At 36.7% G+C, this 23,470-nt stretch overlaps 1 protein-coding gene across 1 annotated transcript in view; it reads left to right on the top strand.

Annotated features, from left to right (window-relative positions):
* Window positions 1-23,470, top strand: part of si:dkey-225n22.4 (collagen alpha-1(XXI) chain) — a 56,438-nt gene that overhangs the window by 17,391 nt on the left and 15,577 nt on the right. The window contains exons 9-16 of the mRNA XM_047810726.1: window positions 3-92; window positions 179-223; window positions 330-383; window positions 712-765; window positions 963-1,016; window positions 1,398-1,451; window positions 2,625-2,678; window positions 16,749-16,802. Of these exons, the coding sequence (XP_047666682.1) occupies window positions 3-92; window positions 179-223; window positions 330-383; window positions 712-765; window positions 963-1,016; window positions 1,398-1,451; window positions 2,625-2,678; window positions 16,749-16,802 (459 nt within the window). The remainder of the gene's footprint in view (window positions 1-2; window positions 93-178; window positions 224-329; window positions 384-711; window positions 766-962; window positions 1,017-1,397; window positions 1,452-2,624; window positions 2,679-16,748; window positions 16,803-23,470) is intronic.

The raw sequence follows: 23,470 nt of genomic DNA, 5'->3' as shown, positions 1-23,470 counted from the left end.
AGTGTCCCACAAACCGAGAGGCACCCGAAGAAAAGGAGGAGTGTGACTGCAGTCAAGGGAACCCTGGACCGCCTGGACCAACTGGGCCAAAAGTCAGCATCGCAACTTTATTTTTAGTACACACAAACACAAATAATACTATCACTACTGTGTTTAATGCATAATAATTCCTCTGCAGGGTGAAAAAGGAGAAAATGGACTTCATGGTCGTGATGGTAAGCCTGTGAGTACTCTCATTTTTTTATTCCATTCAAAAAGTACAACAAGAATACCTTGTGACATCGATCTACAGTAATAGCTATTTGACTTTTGAAAATACTGTGTCAAAGGGTATTAAAGGTGGACAAGGAATGCCTGGAGAGCAGGGCAAATCCGGACAAAAGGTAAGATTTCAATACTATCTAACAACTTTGTATCATTTTTTACAGTATTTGGTGGAGTATACCATCTTGCTAGAGTCGTCAATGACCGTGTGTCTAAGTGAGCAAAATCGGCTAGTATTTAGCATTTTCGGAGATTCAGAATTTCAGAGTTTTCTCCAAGTTTTGCAGGTCAAAAAGATGCAAGTAGCTGGCTTCATGTTTTACAGTGTAGCACATGTTAGCCTTCATTCTCTCTGCTTGGTAGTTATGATAAAGAAGACCAAATTGGAATGAAAAAGAGTGTATATTGGGTGCTAAAAATGTCTATTTGTTACTTCTCACCTGGCAGGGTGAAGCTGGTGTCCATGGACCCAAAGGTGACTCAGGAGAAGAAGGCTCCAAAGTACGTCACTCAAGAGAAAAGAGAAAAGTTTTAATGTCATAGTGATATAAATTACTCTTAAGGATAGTGTACAAGTTGGTTTTAGTGTGATAAATTAATGTTATAGAAACAAAAGCAAAAGGCAAGTGGCAATTTGAATGCTATATTCCTGCTTTCAGTGTGTGACACTGCTTTTGTTTTCTTTTTTTTATGTACAGGGTGAGAGGGGGCAGCAAGGGCTGCCTGGAAAACAAGGACTACCAGGACCCAAGGTAAGTTCTTGTTTAGATCCCTGGACTTTTTCCATCTTTAAAGCAAACGGAAATGGAAACGAAGGTCTGTCCTCTTCCATGAAATATGTGTTTTGCTTTCATGTGGGACATATTAAAAAAACTGTGAGCATTGACAGTAAGGGAAGAAAAAAAATAACACTATGTAACCCTTCCATATGTTATATGGACGATACATTTGCTATTTATTCTAATCAAGACGTTGTCAGAAGCTTCACAAAAAATCAGCAGCATTGTACTTTCTTTCAACTTTTGTTCTGCCCCAGACAACAATTTCATAAATATAGTAATTAATTAAACCTAAACATTCAAGCATGTTTATACAATGCATTGTCTAAAGAACCTTTAACATCTTGTCAACAGCAACCTCAGGGTGACAAAGGTGAACAAGGACCCCCTGGTGAGCCTGGGCCAAAGGTGAGCAAGCATATATTATTCACACTGAACAATTGTAACACAACTGATTTGCTCTCAATCTGTGGCAGGCAGGTGAACAGATGTGGTAGAGGTTCTGTACCCAAGTTTTGTTTTTTAACCTGTAAGAATGAATGAATAAATAAATAAAAAAAATTATGTAGTAACTAAGTTACTAGCAAACGCAACGTTTGCAATCTCTAAAATGTTAGCTATCCTGATTATTCTGACAATACAATCATGCTTACATGCTAGTAATAGGAAGTAGGGACAAATGATATTGGTAAGAACGTATATTTGTAACAATATCACGTTTTTTGAAGAAAAAATCCTTTAGTGTAAACACTCTGCTTACACATCTAATGTGCTCATAACCACCTCCTTCTTTTATTTTCGCTTTAAGCTATCAGGGGAGAAAGAATTAGCTATAGCTGCAGAACAATATATCGAAGTTAGTTGTGAAATGTAGGAGGGTGAAGGAAAAAGTCAGAAGAAAAATAATTGTATTAATCTTGGATACGTACATCAGGAAGAATCACAAATAATTTTTAATTTTGCTCCTTGTTCATTTTAAAAGCATTGCAATACAAATTTTATCTACCATAAGTAGTTAGTGAATAATGAAGAGCTTTGTATAGTAATAAATACACCTTCAATCTGTAATACAATCCATAATTATATATACAGGATACTGTCACATTTGTATATATAGCGTGCTAATGTTGTCTGCACTGTTATTCTGTCATTGCATACCAGCTGCAACCATGGAGCAACAGTCCTTTTACTGTATAACCAAAAAGGTCTACACATGGCTCAGGCTAGATGGTGCCAGTTAAAGCAAGCTGCTGTCAGCTTTATACTTAAAGCACATTTCTTCACTAACGTGTTTCACTGCATTTCGTACTCATCACAATACCCACAATTGTTTTCACACTTTCCAGACGCTTGGAAAATGAAAAACTGAATGACTCTGACTGCCTGTGTGTTGATTTGAACTCAAGGTGTATGTGTGGGAGAAAGCAAAGTAGTTGAATTCCATTCCCATCTTACTCCCATTCCTCCTGGCTAACTTAATATCCTAAAGGCACTTTGTAATTGTTCTTCCTATGGCTCATTTCAAAGTAAGTTGTTATTGCATTTGTATATCTATTTTTTTTTTCCTTTTCCCACACACAGGGGGAACCGGGCCTCCCTGGAAGTGAAGGTCCATTCGGCACAAAAGGACCAAAGGTCAGTCTTTACTAAAGGACGTTAAAGTGAAAATGTGTGAACTTTGTCAATGTGTCACATATGTAAGACGAACGCAGACAAGATTTTGTAGAGTCTCGTTTTGAACATGAATCAGTTTCGTACTCCTGGGATAGTAATTTCACAGTCATTAGCATCAAACAAGGCTCGCTGCAGTTCAACACAGATTTAACTGTGTGGGTGCAGTTCTGGTCTAATAAAATGTCTACCCAAGTTTAGGATGTATTTTTCTTACTAAATGACTACAGCTGTAAAATTAGCCACATATGAAGGATTTGCATCCATGTAGAAAATGTGCACAAGCCTTTTTAGGTCCATCCATAAGTGCAGGCATGTATTGTCCTGATTTGATTTCATACTCTTGCTCGTCTGGTTGTGCGTTACGAAATGTTCCTTGATTGAGATATTTAAGTGCTCTTCCTGTCATTAATATGATATAGAGATGGGGTATATAGACTGAAGGAGAGAACATTTCTGGATGTGAGTAGAAAGGTGTCACGATAATAACAGTGATTTTGTACTAATTAATAATGAAAAACACATGTCTGATGCTACTGTTAGAAATTAATCATTCTCAGCAGAACAATATTTTTCATACAGTAGGAAAACATTACATATCTGACCACAGATGTTCTCTACTGTAACTTAAACCATTCAGAATGATTAACTAGTAAATTATTTACAGACATATCTGCTTATAAAACAATGGCTTTCACTATATTGGAATGAAAGGTGCACATGCTGACATGTATCAATGCTTTCTCTAGCTTTTATTTGTAACTTTTTTTTATTATTTGTATTCTACATCTACATCCAAGATCAGCAGTGTTCTACTGGCTGGACTTCATACACTGCACTCTCTCCAGTCTCAAGTAGTTCAGCCTTCCTAATTTGCAAACCTTCAGCCATTTTTGTGACAATGCTTGGATACACATGAACAATAAATAAAATGCATTTCCCTTGTTATAGTTTCAGGGAACATTACACTCACTAATGCAGTAAAGGATCAAACAACCTTTTTTATTTATTTGTTTATATGTTCGAATGAACCCCATTAAGATGTTGATAGGACAGAAAATATACTGATTTTGTTTGCTGGAAAACATCAGGATGTTTCTCCCATAGATTCTAAAGTGAGATTGGATAAATGCATCATGTAAATATTCAGATTTAAGTCATTCTATAAGGTAAACCAAATGCTCTTAGAGTGATGTTACCGTTTAACTTAAAAAAAAAAAAACTAAAGCTAAAACACTAAAACACTTTTCACTAAAGCATTATTTTTAGACTTAAGAAGTTATTACTGTACTTGTTACTCTCATGGTGTTAGTAGTAAAACTGCAGGGCATATTTAGTCGAAAAGCCTACTAATAATACCAAATTGATAAGCAAAACTTTACAAAGTTTTGGTCATGCAATCATTAAACAACTCAAACTAAAAAAACTACAATCATGTAACCAGAAAACAAGAAACAAGATCAAAAACCTGGCAAGGTTTGGAACTGATGCCTATGAAAACAAATCCTAATGAGAAACCTTCTAGTGTGGGTGTGTTTGTGTGTGTGAGTGTGTGTGAGTGTGTGTGAGTGTGTGTGTGTGTGTGTGAGTGTGTGTGCGCGCATGCGCGCGCGCCTGTGAGTGTGTGTGTAATTGAGTCCAGGTGACTGTAATCAGGTAGTCAGGTGAACTTGAACGTGTGTGATGGGAGTCTGAGTCCATGGCAGCCATGTTTGAACAAAATTCAGGCATAACAGTTATTACTATTTAGAAAAGAAAGAAAACCATAGACAGATTGAATTTCTATTTTGCTATTAACATTTCTGATAATCACTGCTAATTTTTAACCAAACTCAGAAGGTTCTTATACTGTATACAGTATGCTGTATATCTATGACCTTTAACTGCTTTTGAGGAGAAAAGGGACTATTCGTAGTTGGGTAAATCAAGTGAATTTGTTGTCTTTATAAAGTTTAAACAAGTTCTGTCACTATTTAAACCATTGTTTTAAAACCAACATGTTATACTTTTTGTCTGTAATTATTTCTGTGAGGTAAGAATGGAACATTTGTATGACAATTATCATGAACAGAAAAATGGTCAAGTACACTGGATGAGATTTTGATAAATGTGGCAGTGTGGTGTTATTTAATGATTTTTTTATGGTCAAGTAAGAAAAGGTAATGATAGAAACTCCCTCCCATTATTAAAAAATATATATATCCCTTAATATATTTTAATATGGAAATAGATAAGCTGTTACAAATTCCATACAAGTGTGAATTTAAATGCATGTTTTTCACTTATTATTATTACAGTATTATTAATGGTACGGCTCTGGGTTGTAGAGGCTCTCCCTTGTTCCAGCAATTGGTTCTTGTTTTCAGTGTCTTTCCAGTTTGTTTGTGGCTGTCAGTCATAAATCTACACTTGTGTCTACCTTTGCTTAAAGTATTTGACAGTATGCTGATGAATTTTCCGCAGTGGAATGTCTAAGAAAAGAAATATGAAATAGGGTTTTCTACAGTATTTGGCAACATGGGAAACACAGCGGACATGGAGGTTCATGATTGATGAGCTTGCTAACAGTGTGCATTTGCTACAGTCTCACACACACACACACACACACACACACACACACACACACACACACACACACACACACACACACACACACACACACACAATGTCCACTTTGTTTTATTTATGTGTGTGTGTGTGTGTGTGTGTGTGTGTGTGTGTGTGTATATATATATATATATATATATATATATATATATATATATATATATATATATATATATATATATATATATAACAGTTTCTGTAGTCAGTTACATCAGGAAACAGTGACTTTCTAACTTAATTATGGTTAGTAATTCAGTATAGGGCTTAAAACCTGGAGTATTTTTTTTTCTTATTGTACCAAAGACAATTTGCCAACAACTGCAATTTTTATGAATTACTAAACGATACATTGAACATTCTAACTATGAATAGTTACATTTAATGTAATGTAATGTTCCTGTTATTACTTATGTTATAGCAGCTATAGCAGCAGTCATTTCCTCACCAGTCTTTTTTCTTTCTTCAAAATTAATAAAAAACTATACAACCAACATCTAATCATGTTACAGAGAAAACAAAATGTGTGTGGCATTGAATGTCCCCTGTCCTGAAGACCATTAACTTGACACTAAAGATGTGTTCCATAAATGTTAAATACAGTAAACTTTAGTTTTACATTTACAGCTTTTGGCAGACAGACTTATCCAATAAGACTTGCATTTATCCAAGTTATGGAACTGAACTGTTGAGGATTAAAGGCCTTGCTCAAGGGCCGAGCAATGGCAGCTTGAGCGCACAATCTTCCTATCAGTAGTCCATCACCTTAAACACCTTAGTTTACTGTATATGGAAAACCATACATGTCTCTGTGAATGAGTCATTGCGCTGTTATATAAGTATCAGAGCTGCTATAGCAAATTACTCGACACGTTCTGACCAAACAGACTAATGAATTTGAAGCTGCTGTATGATAATACTGTTTATTAAATAATGACATAGATTTTAGAATATTTTTTAATTAGGAATCCTATATAAATGTATTTTTCTGACATTTCTGCCTCTTCAACTAACTTCTGTCATTAACGCTAGGCCGTACTGTAGTTATATTTCTTATATGTTCTTGGATTGATATTAATGGTTTTCCTATATTCAACAGAAGCTGAGTAAAAAACAAATAACACAAAAATCATAGTTTCCTGACCAGACAAGAGCTGTATATCTGGCTGTGCACATACAGTACACTAGTTTTAATTTAATGTGTAAGTTCATACAATACCTATGGATTGTGGTGTGAATGAGACCTATATTTAACACAGCTTTGGAAAGTGATGGTTTGTTGCGTTTGTCAGATGTCATGGCTGCCCTCCAGTACAGTTTAGGATCTGTTATTTCTTACAGCTAAACTTAAATCAAGTCATACTGTGGGTTTGGTGTGTGTATGGATGTGGGTGTTAGTGTGTGTTTGAATGTGAAATTTGGAAAGTAGTATCATGGTTCCTTTCATTCATGTCCATATTATACAAAAAATCAGTGACATCATTATTCTTTTCTATCTTAGTGAGAAAAGATGCATTACTTAACAAATTGTTTTCAACTCAGTGCTACATCTGTGACAGGCTTGAAGGTGTAGTTGATATTCAGGTATTATAATTGAACACTGTACATAATTAGGAAGCACAGTGGAACTTATGCAATATTAACAAGACAGCAGTTAAGGAACTCAATTACTATACAGTATGTGAGCAATTATATGTCCTTTATTTCCCTTAGAGGCATTATATGACACTCTTATGAGATTTCTATAAATGAAAGTTTTTATGCTTCACTCATATAAATTTGCCTTAAGCACCATATAATTATGTTTTCATACACTACCTCTGCCTTTGCATCCGCTTTCTCTTTATCCTGTACCCTCATTTCATACCTTACTATCGTCACATCTCAAGACTTTCCGCCCTCTTCATACGTAGTATGTTTCACTCTTCCTACCCTTCATCATCTGTCTATATTGCACTCTTGTTAACACTGTTAGGAAAAACGAGAAAGATAAATACTAAAAGAATATGTTGTTATATTTCTTTGCCTTAAATCCAACCATCGAACTTCTGTTTACTCTGTTTTATAAAGCTGCACACTTGCTTTAAGGCTTTAATTTTTATTTTCAGTGGAGTTATTAATGTGGTACTTTGTTTTGCTTTCCACTGAGTCAGTCCTTCTCTCTACTTTCTTTAGACTGTCTTGTTTTATCTAACTAGCTGACGCTGTCTAAGCCTGATTACTGTACAGTATATTTATGTATACTTAGCTATACTTGTCATATAGTCGTATCATTGACATTTTGATAGGCAACATGACATTTTGTCATAAAACAGACTGAGAATGATGCATGTCCAGGGCATGCATGCATGTCTGTCTGTCTGTCTGTCTATCTATCTATCTATCTATCTATCTATCTATCTATCTATCTATCTATCTATCTATCTATCTATCTATCTATCTATCTATCTATCTATCTATCTATCCATCCATCCATCCATCCATACAACCATCCATCCATCCATTCATCCATCCATCTATCTACGTATCTACCTACTGTACCTACAGTAGATAGATTTATATATATATATATATATATATATATATATATATATATATATATATATATATTTATATTTATATACACACACACACACACACACACACACACACACACACACACACACACCACCCATATATATATATATATATATATATATATATATATATATATATATATATATATAATATGAAAGAGAGAGAGAGAGAGAGATAACCATGGATTAATGGCAAAAGTAACAATGAAAGTTATTTAATGAGAGAAGTCTGATTATTGCAAGCAGTAAGTTCCATCAATAATCAGGTGAGTGGGGATAAGAGTGTGACTAAATGTGATGAGGGTGTGGGCTGAGGCTCCTGGGAATAGTAGTCTCCAATAAATGAATTTATAAGCATGACATGTTTACATACATAAATAAATACCTGCATACACATGTAGAAGGAACATAATACAAATGGTACACTCTCACAGGGTTAGAAAGAAGTTACAGTTGGGTGACTGTTGGGTGAGCAGATTAGTACAAAGCTGCTTTTGTGAGACAATGTGAGACACCCAGATAACAAATTAGTGATAGCCATGATTGCCTTGTTTTAATTACCTTGATTTAAAAGGCAAAATGTGCAGAGGGATGTGTTTAATTTGGCGAGGACATGAATGGAATGTAATCATAGTAACACATTAATCTTCATGCAGTTTAATGAACATGAGATTCTTTCTATAGAATATTTTGTTACTTTGGGACAAACGTGTGTAATAAATTACATTTATGAGGGAAGGATTTGGACCCAAAATCGAATGGATATACAGTACATATACCATTCTGCACTATAACTGTATTTCCATATTCAACATTGCCAATTAACCTCAAAGAAGGTGTTCATTTGAGCCATTAGTCAACCATGGGCCACTTTTTTTCATATTTCTTTTTATTAAACTTTTCTTTTCTTGAACAGTTTTATTTCTTTTTTCAGCTTCACTTTCTACTTTGACTCCACCAATATCTCCTTAACATCTTTTAGAGAACATTTTTTAAAAAAGGCAAAACCGCAGTATGGTCACTGGAGCGAATTTCAAATACTGTACAGTATATTTTCCTTATATTTGAAAAAAGGAAGTAATTTTATATTAATTTACCTCATAATCAATTAAATTGTTCTGTTTGTGTGTGAGGGGGCACGGTGGCTTAGGGGTTAGTACGTTTGCCTCACACCTCCAGGGTTGGGGGTTCGATTCCCGCCTCCGCCTTGTGTGTGTGGAGTTTGCATGTTCTCCCCGTGCCTCGGGGGTTTCCTCCGGGTACTCCGGTTTCCTCCCCGGTCCAAAGACATGCATGGTAGGTTGATTGGCATCTCTGGAAAATTGTCCGTAGTGTGTGATTGCGTGAGTGAATGAGAGTGTGTGTGTGTGTGTGCCCTGTTATGGGTTGGCACTCTGTCCAGGGTGTATCCTGCCTTGATGCCCGATGACCCCTGAGATAGGCACAGACTCCTCGTGACCTGAGGTAGTTTGGATAAGTGGTAGAAAATGAGTGAGTGAGAAAATGAGAGAGTGTTTGTGTGTGATCAAGAGTATTTTATTGAATTCTTTGTATTACTGAAGGGTCATGGTTTCTTCTGTCTAAGCTAGTGAGCATTCAGTCAGTCAGTCAGTCAGTAACCGCTTTATTGGGAAAGTGGTGGATCCAGAACCTAGTCTGGGAACACTGGGCCTGAACACTATATGTGCGCACACATTCACACCTTGGGGTAATTTATTGCAGCTGATTCACCTACTGGTATATTTTGGGGGATGGAAGAAAGCTTTAGAACCTGGTAAAAAAAGACCAATACAGTCACATTAACATGTGAACATCCACATAGATATTACAACAGCATGCCACCAGCATGCAAAAAATATTTATTTATACACGCTTCTCCCAAATCTCCCAAATTGTAGTTCTTCAGAATTACTGGTATTTTTAAGTACAGTATGTAAGCCCTTCATGCGGTGATTTACCCAGTATTCAAACAAGAACTCTCATATACATCTACTCTAACCATGGATTGTATGTATTGGGGTTCTTTTTTCATGTCGAGTTTTATCTTTCAGTTCGTTGAGTCTCTGCTTCACTTGATCTCAGAATGCAGTCATAACAAAAACCCACTCAAGTTGCAAAAATGTGCTGTGGCATAGTTTATTTCATTGGCGATTCTAATACAGGGAAATAAAAGTAGCAGTTCAGATAACCTCAAGCTGTGAATACTGGGTGGACACCTTCCATTTTAGGAGTTGTAGGACTGTAAAAAGCCTTTAAAAAAGAGGCGTTAGATAACTAGACCATTTCAGACTCCTTTGCTTTCATGTGGCTTCTTGGTTTTCCTGATGAGGTTTTATAGGCAAGGAGTAATGCAGGCCCAGCAAACACACACACACACACACACACACACACACACACACACACACACACACACACACACACACACACACACACACACAAACAAGCAATACAGCACTGTAAAAACATTCATCATCTCCCCTACACTCACGACATGTAAATGACTGAAATGTATAAACATACATAAACACATCAATAAATCCTATTTTCACATCCTTCCTTTTCATACTAGCACAATTTATTTTAAATTCAGCCTCGAGAAACACATTAAAGTCACATAAATTTACATAAAGTGCAAATTCAGACACCAAATGTACACAAAATGTCTGGCTAGTAAATTCGTCTGACAGATCAGATTATTCTTCTTATAAAGACAAGACACGGAAAAAAAAAACAGGGAAAATTGCCACAGACACAATTATATTGTAATGGATGCTCTGGGCTCAGCATGTTTTGTGCTTTAATCTCAAATCTCAAAGACCTTTTAATAGCATTTTAGTTATATCCATTGTAATTTCGCACCTGATTTAATAGTTCTGTAAAAGTAAGACTGTAGCCATTTTACTGGTATAAAATGACAGATTACTTGCCTGTGAACCATTTTAATCAGCCAAGCAGAAAAAACACTTCTTTTTCTCCACCTGCTAAATTCAGCATGCAGAAAAGCAGTGTTTGCTATTTCAAATTTGCTGTGGCTCCACACAGGATTTCAAACACTCCTATCACATGCCTTTATAAAGTATACACTCCCCACAAAAGTACTGGAGTGGCAAAGTCAGCGCCTTTGTTTTTGCTTTTCACTAAAGGCATTTGGGTTTTGAGATCAAAGATGACAATGACACGATGGATCAGAATTTCAGCTTTCATTTCATACAACATCTAGACACGTAGACATATATAAACAACTTACAACACGGCACAATTTGTTTGAACCCAGTCAGTTTTCATGTTATCAAATGTGTGTGAGAATATCTTTTTTTTTTTTTTATTTGCCCAGGTGTGCTTTGTTAAATTGATCGTTAAACAAGTTATGGCACAGAAGGAATGACTAGGCTTGGTTTAAGCCCAGGGTTTCATCTGTGAAGGCTGCATTTGTTGCTTAAAATTGGAACATTTTAAGCAACATGACGGGGAAGTCGTGGCCTAATGGTTAGAGACTCTGACTCCTAACCTTAAGGTTGTGGGTTCGAGTCTCGGGCCGACCATGAAGGAGGTGTCCTTGAGCAAGGCACTGAATTCCCCCAACTGCTCCCCGGGCGCCGCAGCATAAATGGCTGATCACTGCTCCGGGTGTGTGTTCACGGTGTGTGTGTGTGTGTTCACTGCTGTGTGTGTGCACTTTGGATTGGTTAAAATGCAGAAAACAAATTCTGAGTATGGGTCACTGTACTTAGCCGTATGTCACGTCACTTATTAAAAAAAGAATAAACCAACAAGAAGACCAAAGAGCTATCAATGGGAGAAAATAAAGAAAATTGATCACAAGCATTGGGCATAGCTAATAATGAAAAAGATCAAAACTATTGGTGTAAAAACAGATTATCAAACTCATATTTTTGGTTGAGGGAAGAAAACAAACACAGTTTTGCACAGTTTTAGTGTATACCTAGTTCTCTGAATTACATCTGCAACATTAACAACACATATTTTAGCCTTTAGTGTTTAGTAGATCAGACTACACTTTTAGACAAAATAGTCTGGATTGATTCATATTTGGTGGTAAAGGGGAACAATCCTTAAGGTTTCTTTCTTTCTTTTTTCAGACTTCTAACATTACATATGAATGTTTTTCTATAAACATTGCATGCAATTTTATCGATTCATTTTGAGAATTAAATATTAAAGAACTCATAAATAAAAGACAGCATGCCAAATGATGTTTATCTACCTGTCAAGCACATGATATAAATTGTATAAATCTCTATAAAGTGTCTAAATGTATTTATCGATTTGAAAGTGTCTAGTGTCTGCCAGATTTCTATCCAACGTGAAATGTGATGGACTAAATTTATTACATATTTTCATACTAATGTATTAATGTATTTCCACATAAATAGTATAGTAATATATGTATCTTGAACATGTTGTGTTTTAGTTTACTTACATTTGGTAATAACTGTGCTAATGCATTGTATCTTATTAACAAGGAAATGGTGTGTATTTGCATTAAGTAAGTTCCGTTTGTCGGTTCTTCTGTGCATACTAAACAACAGTCAGAATACAAATGCTGCAATGCCGAATAGCTGCCAAATGACCAGAAGCAAGTTGTAAGAAGAACAGATGGGGCAGCAATTAAACACAGTAGTACACAATTTTAAAAAGACTACTCACACACCATTTAATTAAATGCACAATGATACTGGCATCATACCTAATAAAACACTAACAATAATAATAGTTCAAAATGAGTTACTGTAAATTCCATAAGTTATTTTCACTGCTACACAAGATCAGACATGGTTCTTTCAGAGAGACAGATAAAGCATTTGAAGCTCTATAATCTTCTACTTGGACAACACTTCTGTCAGAAGCAGTTGTAGTGTGTGGATAATCTGAGCTCTTACTATTTTAGTGCACTATTTATAGCATGTTGATCAGGACCTCCTGCTCAGTCTTAATGTAGTATGGATTGCTACAGGTCGATGTTGGCTCTGCATCTGTATAGAAAATCGTTTGCAGCCTTGTGCTTGAGACTTTCTCTATAGACAGCTTGCATTTTAATTCAGAACCAGCTCTCAGCACACCTGTGCCATGTAAACAAATTGCTCAGTACCAGACCAAACATTTTCTGGGTTACAGACGCCAGGGGCTGGGCTGAGAAACAGAGGTTTAGACAGTTTGTTGAAAGGCTCAGGCCAAGCCACACTGAGCTTTCTTTATGAAGCTGTATTATGTAGTGGAACTGGGGTGCAATTATAAAACTCTGTTTGCTTGCCAAAATCAATGTTTGTACCTATGTAATAGAAAGACACACAAATTGCTGTAAATACACAAGAGCTGAATGCCACACCATTTGTCAATTTCAAAAGACTTTAACGCCGTTGTGATGTCAGCAGGACCTCAAGGCTTTGTGTTTATCTTTTACATTATATTACATTTGACAGCAAAGGAAAATAACGGTTCAGTCTTCAGTCTTTCATGTTACATCCCTGCTCCCATTGCTTCTGTGTCTTTCCCCACAGAAACATTGACACGCTGCAACTTTTGAACTTACAGTAAGTCATTGACTTGGTGTCAGTGATGATAATAGCTTAAACTTTTTGTTGAAAACTCATCTTTACTTGCAATAGATTCAGTCATTTTATACTGCAATCCTAAAAGGGTTACCCCCACATGATGCAGATGTAACTTTTACTACACCATTGTACATTTACTTATGACCTGTTCTTTTCTGGTCTAAAAGCCAGAAGGTTGGTTGAACATGAGTTGTTATGCATTTTTCATTTGTATAAAATTCTAATGAATTGCAAAGAAACTAGGGGGCACGGTGGCTTAGTGGGTAGCACGTTCGCCTCACACCTCCAGGGTCGGGGTTCGATTCCCGCCTCCGCCTTTTGTGTGCGGAGTTTGCATGTTCTCCCCGTGCCTCGGGGGTTTCCTCCTGGTACTCCGGTTTCCTCCCCCGGTCCAAAGACATGCATGGTAGGGTGATTGGCATCTCTGGAAAATTGTCCGTAGTGTGTGAGTCTGTGAGTGAATGAGAGTGTGTGTGCCCTGCGATGGGTTGGCACTCCGTCCAGGGTGTATCCTGCCTTGATGCCCGATGACGCCTGAGATAGGCACAGGCTCCCCATGACCCGAGGTAGTTCGGATAAAGCGGTAGAAAATGAGTGAGAGTGAAAAGAAACTAATTGAAAGTACAGTAAGTGTTTTTTTAAATAACAGTGTAGTCATTTCTGCATTTCACTGACTCCTTTTTTCAGCATTACTGTACATTTCTCAGACAAAGTATACACACTGTAATCCAATTTCAGTTATGACACTGTATCTTAGCTGAAATTGCTATCTGACATTTGCATTAGAATACGTAGTCTGTATGCTATATGTGGGTGTGAGATAAGAATACACCAGTCTATTGCAAAAGGCACTTAACAACCCACCTACTGACAAGTTTTTGAGTACTGGGATTAAACAAGGGTATTAACAATTTTATTGCAGCTCTAGTTGATCTCTGCTATTAGTAAACTGCTGCTTTAAACAATATATATCGTCGGTGTCGGACGGTATCCTCTTATCTCCAAAACCATTATTTTTCAGGAGATTAAAAAAACGGCGTATCTTATCTGCAATGCACAGGGTTTAGTCTGCGTTGCAGTGGATTGTCTTGCGCTAAATTCCTGTCCTCAAACGAGCACCAGAACTAGCGGGGGTCAAGATTTTTTTTTCTTTGAGCCCAGTGTTTTGAAGACATTTACCTCAGAAGACATGTTGATTCGTTGCGACTCTTAATCTTGAGGATATGCCGCGAAGCTCTCCCGGGGAGTGAAGAAGAGGTGGACAGTTGAAGTGTCCAATGGAGTTAAGAGATTTGCACTCAAGCTATTTTCAAGACTTTAGATTGGTTAATAACTTGTAAAAATAACAGACCCACGTGACCAATAGCATCGATATGTGAAAAAATATGAAATTGACAAAATTTGGACATAGGAGGTTTCCGCCCGACAGCGACGATATATTACATACATTATACATTACATTATATATATATATATATATATATATATATAAAACAGTACATATATTGATGTGTGTGTGTGTGTGTGTGTGTGTGTGTGTGTGTGTGTGTGTGTGTGTGTGTTTATTTATTTACTGTCCACTGGTTCCAAAAGCCTGCCACATTTTATGTGCCTGGAGAGGCTGAACAATTCTGAAGAAAACAACGTCATAGGATATCTTAATTACTAGTCTTCTTTCCAGCAAAGCACTCAAACATGTGGAGTGTTTGTCAGGAAAGTGTGCATGCTTTCACAACCCACTTCAACTTTGCTGAAATGCCTAGATACACTCTGTGATGTCCCTGGAGAGTTGCTCTCAAACATCTTGAAAGAGCTGCAGTTTCCTTCATAAAGAGCAGGCCACCTGCACTAATTCACCTGATTGTATGTTATAGACCTGTGTGACTGACTTGGGTTTGGTACAGCAAAATTACTAAAAGGTTTCTACATCAGTCTGCTTTTCAGATCTCAGGGTTTGTTCTTGTTGTTGTTTGTGTTGCCGTTTATAGTTAGATTTAATAAAAATATAAGTTCAGTGTTTAGTGTCTAATTTCATAATATACAATATATTATGGATTGAGTGCCTACTGAATGTATTCTATTCACTTTAACCCAAATTCAATTACTTGTGTTGTGCTTTAAACAATTCACTTTGTCTCAAAGCAAACTCCTTGATATGATATGAGGAAGAAACCTTGAGGAACCAGACACAGAAGAAAACCCATCTTCATTTGGGTGACACTGGACAATGTAAATAATGTCAATGTAAATAATGCCCTTTTTACAACAGTTTGTACTTGAGTGGAATTAAGCAACCTAGAGGTCTCAATTTCAGCACAATTTCAGAGTTCACCACAGACCCAACACAAAGTTTTCAAATGTTCACAATAAAGATGAAAACTATCAACATATCTATCATCTACTGTACTTACAGTAGCTCTATTAATGTTAATAGTACTTTCAAACATTAGTGTAACATGATAAATCATAATCAGGGTTAATAGTAGGTGACAGAGCATAGGCAGACAGGTAAGGCAAGACAGAGATATATCCAAATTTATATTCAAAAGTAATGATGAACTAGAACCGAGACAAAACTGTTGGTAACACTGAACAGGTAAACACAATCAGGCACCGACCCAAAAAGACAGGGGCAGAGACAAAACTAGAACATAAACAGAGGCACATGGCATAGTAAATTAAAACACATGCCATGAAATAAAACACATGATGTAAAAAGACGATGCAAATGGAAAAAATGTATACAAAACCAGAAAAGTGTTAATTTACTGTAGGTCTGCATGGAAACAAATCTAAACAAAGCTAAAAAGCTAAAAGCTAAAAGATTAACAAAGCTAAACCAATGTGGTAATGTAATTCAGTTCTGATACACAGAGGGGAAAGAAAGATCGTGGTCCAGCTCATGGTATCTACGTCCCACAATGAAAGACTTGGTTTTATGTGTCCACTGAAACTTGGCATCTTGCAAAGAAACAAATGGTCTGTACTTTAAATAGCCTCGTGCTTTGGACTGTATTGTGAAAACAGAGATTGCTTTAACTGCTTGTGTGCGGCTTCTTATTTCTTTTGTTAACTTGATGAATCTGAAGTAGGATAGTGCACTCTTAGACCTAAGATGAAGAAGTAAAGTCTTTGTTCCTGCATGAGGACTTGAGCTTATTAGTGATGTGCAGTGGTTAATAGTGATGTCTCCTGGTGCCGCTTGTAAAGGTCTTTACTAAAGGTTAAAATGCCTGAAGTTCAGAATATATAATGTTAATATCCCTGCCTATCTTTAACAGGGTGATAAAGGAGATGATGGACAGCCTGGCACAGATGGAGCTCAAGGTGCACCGGTAAGTTCTTATTTCTTCTTAAATGCCAAACACGCCACCTTACAACTAAATGCATCAAGTAGAACCGATTACAGCTCAGGATTTAACTATACTAAAATATTCCTATTAACTATACACAACAGCGTCTAAAGATGGAAATGATGAGAAGCCAATGTCAGAAACAAAATAGAATAGTATGGGAACTTTAGAACAACGTAGACATAATGTACTGTATATTATAAATAATGTAATTGAAGGAAAAATGCTTGATGGCACTAAAACATAAACACAATTATAAGCACATTTACAAACAGTTTAAGAAATAAATCTGTTTTTAGGGGGTCTGTGGGATATATAGTTTACAGTTAAATTTGTCTCTTGATAAACAATTTAGGAACCCCTACTCTAATGATGGATGACAATGTAAATGTCTGTAATAAAGTGCCATATACTGTATGATGCTCAGTAAAAGAACAAAACAAAAAAGCAGCATCATTGATACATATGTTTAAGAGCCACCCATGTGTTACCCAGTGTGCCTGCTGTGTTCAGAATGATCTAAAGAATATCCAGTCAGAGGTGATCTAGTGTTGGTCTCGTTCGCTTTCCACATGGCTTAATGTTCGGCTGACACACTACATAGCAACAATCTATCTATCTATCTATCTATCTATCTATCTATCTATCTATCTATCTATCTATCTATCGATCTATCGATCTATCGATCTATCGATCGATCTATCGATCTATCTATCCATCCTCAATGCTGATTGTCAGGTTAATTGTCAATGCTTTGTTTGTCGATGCATTTCCAGCAAGAGGCTCCATTTTTTTTTCCAAACCTGAGAGAAAAATGCAAAACAGTAAACACCAACAAATGGCACCATGTCAGCAAGTAATATCTCCCTTTCCAATCTACCCAACACTTACATGCTGGCTTTTTACTTAATGGACCTTCAAGGTCTTGGCTTGTCAAAACATCCTGTACAGATGACAAATAAGCAGTAGGCTGAAAGCTCAGTGTACTTTTTTATTTGTAGAACATTCTTCAAAAGAGAAGACATTGAAGGTGACTACACTTGCATAGCTGCATTGAAATGGAAATTACTGTTGGAGTTGTACAATGTCTGAGCTCTCTCTATGGTTAATTTGTAGCAGTGGTAGCAGCAAGTGTCTTTAAGCTTTAGTGATCTTGATGTGGCTAGCGTAACATCTGTTATGAATTAGTCTTAGCTTTGTTGACTGCCAAGATTGAGTTCAGCACAGAGACTCACACAAGGCTAGACAGTTTTTAATATTTAAAAGCTTTCAGACAGAATCGAGTTTAAACACATTTACAGTCCTATACAGGGCAGCAAACAACCCTCCAGCTCAGCTCACATACACTGAAGTTCGCCAGAAAATAAACATTTACAAGACTGGTTTGGTCTTCATTGTCAGCCTCTGACTTTATGGACTACTGTAGGTTTTGTATTACTGAAGCAAAATTTCATGTCTAAAACAGTTTAAATGTACGTTATATTTACAAATGTTATTACTTGTATATTTGTATATAATGTATATTTACAAATTATCAAGAAACTTTTATTGTCATTTCAACCATATATAGCTGTTGTAGTACATGGTGAAATGAGACGACGTTTCTCCAGGATCAGGGTGCTACATAAAACAAAGACAGGGCTAAGGACTTGCAAGGTCTTAGCCACATAAAGTGCAACTGTGCAGCCTGGTGTAAACAGTGCAGGACAAAAGAAAGTGTAGACAATACGTTACAAGACAATACAAAAAGTACAAAAAATACAATATACAAAAGACAATAAACAGTAAACAGAAACAGCGCTGACCGACCAGTGTATATACTGTATGTGACTACTGAATGTTCAAACAATATTTCGTGCAGCAACATTTGAATGAACACAGTTTCTTTTCAGCAGGTCCTTGGGATAATATATAGAATTGTGCAAAAAACAGCAAATGACTGAGATATTGTACATTATGTGCAAAAACGGCTGAAATGTTGGACAGTTTGTGCAACTTAATCGTAGTTATCCGTGCATTGGTGTTTGTTTACAGTATGTCGTTATCCGTAGTTATCCATGCACACGTTTGTTTATGTCTTTAAAATATCAGGGCATATTGTTTTGAAAAGGTTTAGATGAAATACTCTCATAGCATTCTTTTCACCCGATAAAAATCATTTGGAGGAGAAAATAAAGGGTAGATAGAATAAGTTCAGATTGTCGAATCAAAGTACAAAAATTAAAAGATAGCTACACAACATAATTAAAATGTTAGTGTTATAAGTTACAGTTTTTACAGTATGTTTACAATGTTTGGCATTTAAAGGAAACACAAGATGAAACCCGATGGCAACTTCAAACTTCAAACTTAAGAAATGAGAAATTAAGCAGTATCTTTAATTGTTTATCTTTAATTTAAAATCTATATTTAATTGTGTGTGTGTGTGTGTGTGTGTGTGTCTCTCTGTGTGTGTGTGTGTGTGTGTGTGTGTGTGTGTGTGTGTGTGTGTGTGTGTTTGTGTAATAGTTAAGAAATGCATTATATCACACATGCACCCAATCTCACACTCATTCACACCTAGTTTCATTAATAAACTATTGATAAACATAAGATTTTTAGATTTCAGCTATCATTAATGTCATGACTAGCTGTTAGTAGTTTCATGTACTTGCTGTATCATTCCTGATGTGTAATAAATTTAAAAAAATATTTTAGCCCTACTGAGTTGGCATTATAATTTTCCTTGCTCCTACAGTACATTGACCCATACGACCAGTCAGCAGGTCTTGATATAAAACTGGCTTTAGTTGAATGTTGTCAAAGTGATCACACTGAGATTTTAATCAAAATTTTGTGACACTGCCAGACCTTCATCATCTGCTGGCATCGGTCATAGTGGTACTAAATCAGCCACTGGTGAGCATGCCACATTATGTGTTTTGAGACTCCTGTTCTCAGCTAAAAATCTCAAAGATTTTGTTTTGTTTGGGAAAATGTTCCTGCAGTAGCAAAATCTTGCAGTGTAAAGTTAGTACTACAATCCTTATTTTCTTAACTGCATATAAACTTTATGACCAAGAATATGTGGACACCTGAGTATCACAACCGTTGTGTGTCCATGTGCTTGTTGAACATCCCTTTACAGTGTTATTACTTATAATAAGTTCTACTCTTCTGGGAAGGCTTTTCACTAGCTGTGGTGATTTGATCACCAGCTACAAGAGGTCAGGCTCTGATGTAGGGTGAGGAAATCTGGGGTGAAGTCCACCCAGGTGATTACATTAACATTTCTAGAATTTAGCAGAAAGCCTTATCCAAAGTGACTTACAATTTATTTCAATTTATACAACTGAGCAATTGAGGGTTAAGGGCCTGGCTCAGTGGTCCAGCAATGGCAGTTTGGTGGACCTGGGATTCGAACTCACTCTTCCGATTTGTAGTCCAACACCTTAACCACTAGGCTACCACATTCCGTTAGTGACGTGACATACGGCTAAGTATGGTGACCCATACTCAGAATTTGTTCTCTGCATTTAACCCATCCAACGTGCACACACACAGCAGTGAACACACACACAGTGAACACACACCAGGAGCAGTGGGCAGCCATTTATGCTGTGGTGCCCGGGGAGCAGTTGGGGGGATTCGGATCCTTGCTCAAGCCACCTCAGTCGTGGCCGGCCTGAGACTCGAACCCACAACCTTTGGGTTACAAGCCAGACAAAGTCACGTTTTATCGGACTTGGGAGCAGGGAGATACGAAATTATGCGGTCATTTATAAGAATGGTACGGACACAGATGTCGCTGCTCACACAGCCAGCAGTGTTCAGTAAAGTCTGCGGTCACGTTGAGTCTTTTGACAAGAGACAAGGCTTCAATAGTTAACCAAAGCTAACGATTGTAGTTACATACATCTTTCTAAACTCTATTTTAAATGTTTAAGAGCTATAAGTGATGCAATACAAAACACGATAAGCTGATTAGGCTGTCTAATAGGTGGAAATTAGTCTAATATGCCGCAAAGCTCTCCCGCGGAGTGATGAAGAGGTGGAGTTACGAGATTTCTTAGAGAGTTGAAGTGTCCAATGGAGTTAAGACATTTGCACGCAAGCTATTTTTAAGACTTTAGATTGGTTAATAACTTAAAAATAACAGACCCATACATCAGCATACAATAGCATCGATATGTGAAAAATATAAAATTGACAAAATTTGGACATAGGCGGTTTCTGCCCGACAGCGACGATCTGTTAACTGTAACATCTGTAGCCTGTTAAAAAAATATTTACTGTACATGGAATCAAATGTGGCTGATGCTCTAATCTCTATTTATCCTTCCTGAGCTATAGCACAAAGGGAGCAAAACATTGTCCACTATTTTTTGGAATATTTGGGCAAAAACAGTAATTACCTGCTAATGGGAATGCTGATTTGTGCCTCTTTGTCTCCAAAAAGCTTAATGCTACCTCAGTCAAAGACTTTGTGGCAACAGTTTGCAGAAGACCCCAATATGGGTGTGATGGACAGGTGTCCACATATTTCTGGTAATATAGTGTTCCTGTATTTTGATTCTCACTGTAGTTACTTATTAAGATACTTTACAATACATAGTTGATCAATAAGGGGCATTAAGCAGTGTATGTATGTATGTATGTATATATATATATATATACTGTGTGGCTGTATATGAGTCATAGTCAGGATATCTTTGTAATTTCACAGTATAATAATATTATATTACTATGCCATATGCTGTACTCTTCAGATATGGTGAGTTTCATTTCTCTCACGTAATTTAATTCCTGACCTTAAACTCCCTCTCACTATCACACTTTGACAGAGTACTACCTCTCAGTATCATTCCCCCAGCAATCTCTTTAGTCTCACTATTTGATCCTGCCTCATTTGGATGAGGCTTTAAGAGGAATCTGCACACTTCTTTCACTAGAAAATGACTCATTAAGTGAGACGTTATGTGGGAGGCATCACTTCAAAGTGACATGTCTGCTCACATTCCCTTTCAAATGCTCGAAGAGCAAACAGAACTCTTGATGTTTCCTCCCTAAAAAAATTACGTCTCTTGATCTGTTAAGCTTAATTAACCTAAAGCTAGAAACTTTGCTATGGGCACAGAGGGCCCGTGTTTCATGTCGCATTTCTCCACATGTAACTAAAAGGATCATTATTCCCTGTTTATGAGAAACATTTTATGTTGGATCACTATAGACATCAGGTGCTGAACCTATATAATGGTAAGGACCACTTTATTTTAGTCATGCTTAAGAAGTACAGCGTGCAGTGTTATTATACAGGCATTAGGCTTTTGTACTTAATTGTATGTAGTTAATATAAAATAATGAGCTGAGAATACAGCATTGTTTCACTTCCTAACTGTGAGTTGGCCTAGATTTAATTTATTATTTCATATTATTTTCTTCAAGATATACCCTATTATTGATTAATTCACTCTGCATCACTCTTTTAAAACTGATTATTATAAAGTCAAATTTTAATAAGTGTGTTGCAGTATGGTTTACAGGTCTACAATTGTCAGATGTTTTTTATACATTTAAACAAATGTGAGTATTTAGGCATAAACTAATTTAAAAGGTGAAATCTTTAAGATATTATTTATATGTGAGACCATACACCAATCTAGAAAACGAGTTACAAGTGCAATATGCACCTAGCAGAGGTACATGAGAATGAATCAGGCAGGTCCTGCAAGCTGGAGGAGCCACCACAGTAGATGTGTGTCAAGATCAGGCACCAGTATGACATAGACATTTGCTTGTTTGGCTGATGCTTTTATCCAAAGCGACTTTTAATTGAAATAGGATACAACTAAACAATTAAAGGGTTTTTCAAGGGCCTAAAAAAGGCAGAGTAACAATGCCCAGATTTGCACACATGATCTTGCATTTGCACTCATGATCAGTAGCCTCATAGCCTAATGACTTAACCCCTGAGCTACCAAATTAATCAACCGGGCCTTTGAGCCTCACATTAATCAGGAGAGAGAGAGAGAGAGAGAGAGAGAGAGAGAGAGAGAGAGAGAGAGAGAGAGAGAGAGAGAGAGAGAGAGAGAGAGGGGATGGATTTTTCCTTCTTATTCTACAGCATAATTAAAATGTAGTGACATCATTGAAGATTTTTTATGCTGTACATCAGAGCTTTCGGAGAGATACTTTGAAGGTCAGGGTCATTACAGGTGCTAATATCTTGAGAGTCCATTAGGTCCATTAAATTACCATTTAATAAGAATATATTACAGAACTGTCACTATCTGAGTCCACTAGATGCAGGGTTTCGTGCAAGTCACTAACCATTTCAAACAACCAGGACACTCGAGGCATGTGTTGTATTTTTCTCCACACTATGTCAGTTGAAGTTGAGTCAGGTAGTTTTTTATTTCTATCTCAATTTTTGTTCAAGGGTCATGGGGCAACACAGCAGAAAGAATAATATAGTGTATTAGAAAATAAATACAGAGAACAGAACAATACTAGAGATACACTGGATATTATGCAGTTCAAACAACAAAGGAGAACAGGAGCATCACGAGGATATTCTGAGTAGCTGACAGAACTGTGCAGTATTTGTTTAGCATCAAATTGTAGTAGCAGCAAACAAGCAGAATCATCTGTAAGGACAGGAGCACAGTCCA

This window comes from Tachysurus fulvidraco, chromosome 3 (genome assembly GCF_022655615.1).
Source record: "Tachysurus fulvidraco isolate hzauxx_2018 chromosome 3, HZAU_PFXX_2.0, whole genome shotgun sequence".
Lineage (NCBI taxonomy): Eukaryota > Metazoa > Chordata > Actinopteri > Siluriformes > Bagridae > Tachysurus > Tachysurus fulvidraco.
This window is presented reverse-complemented; position numbering and strand designations above follow the sequence as displayed.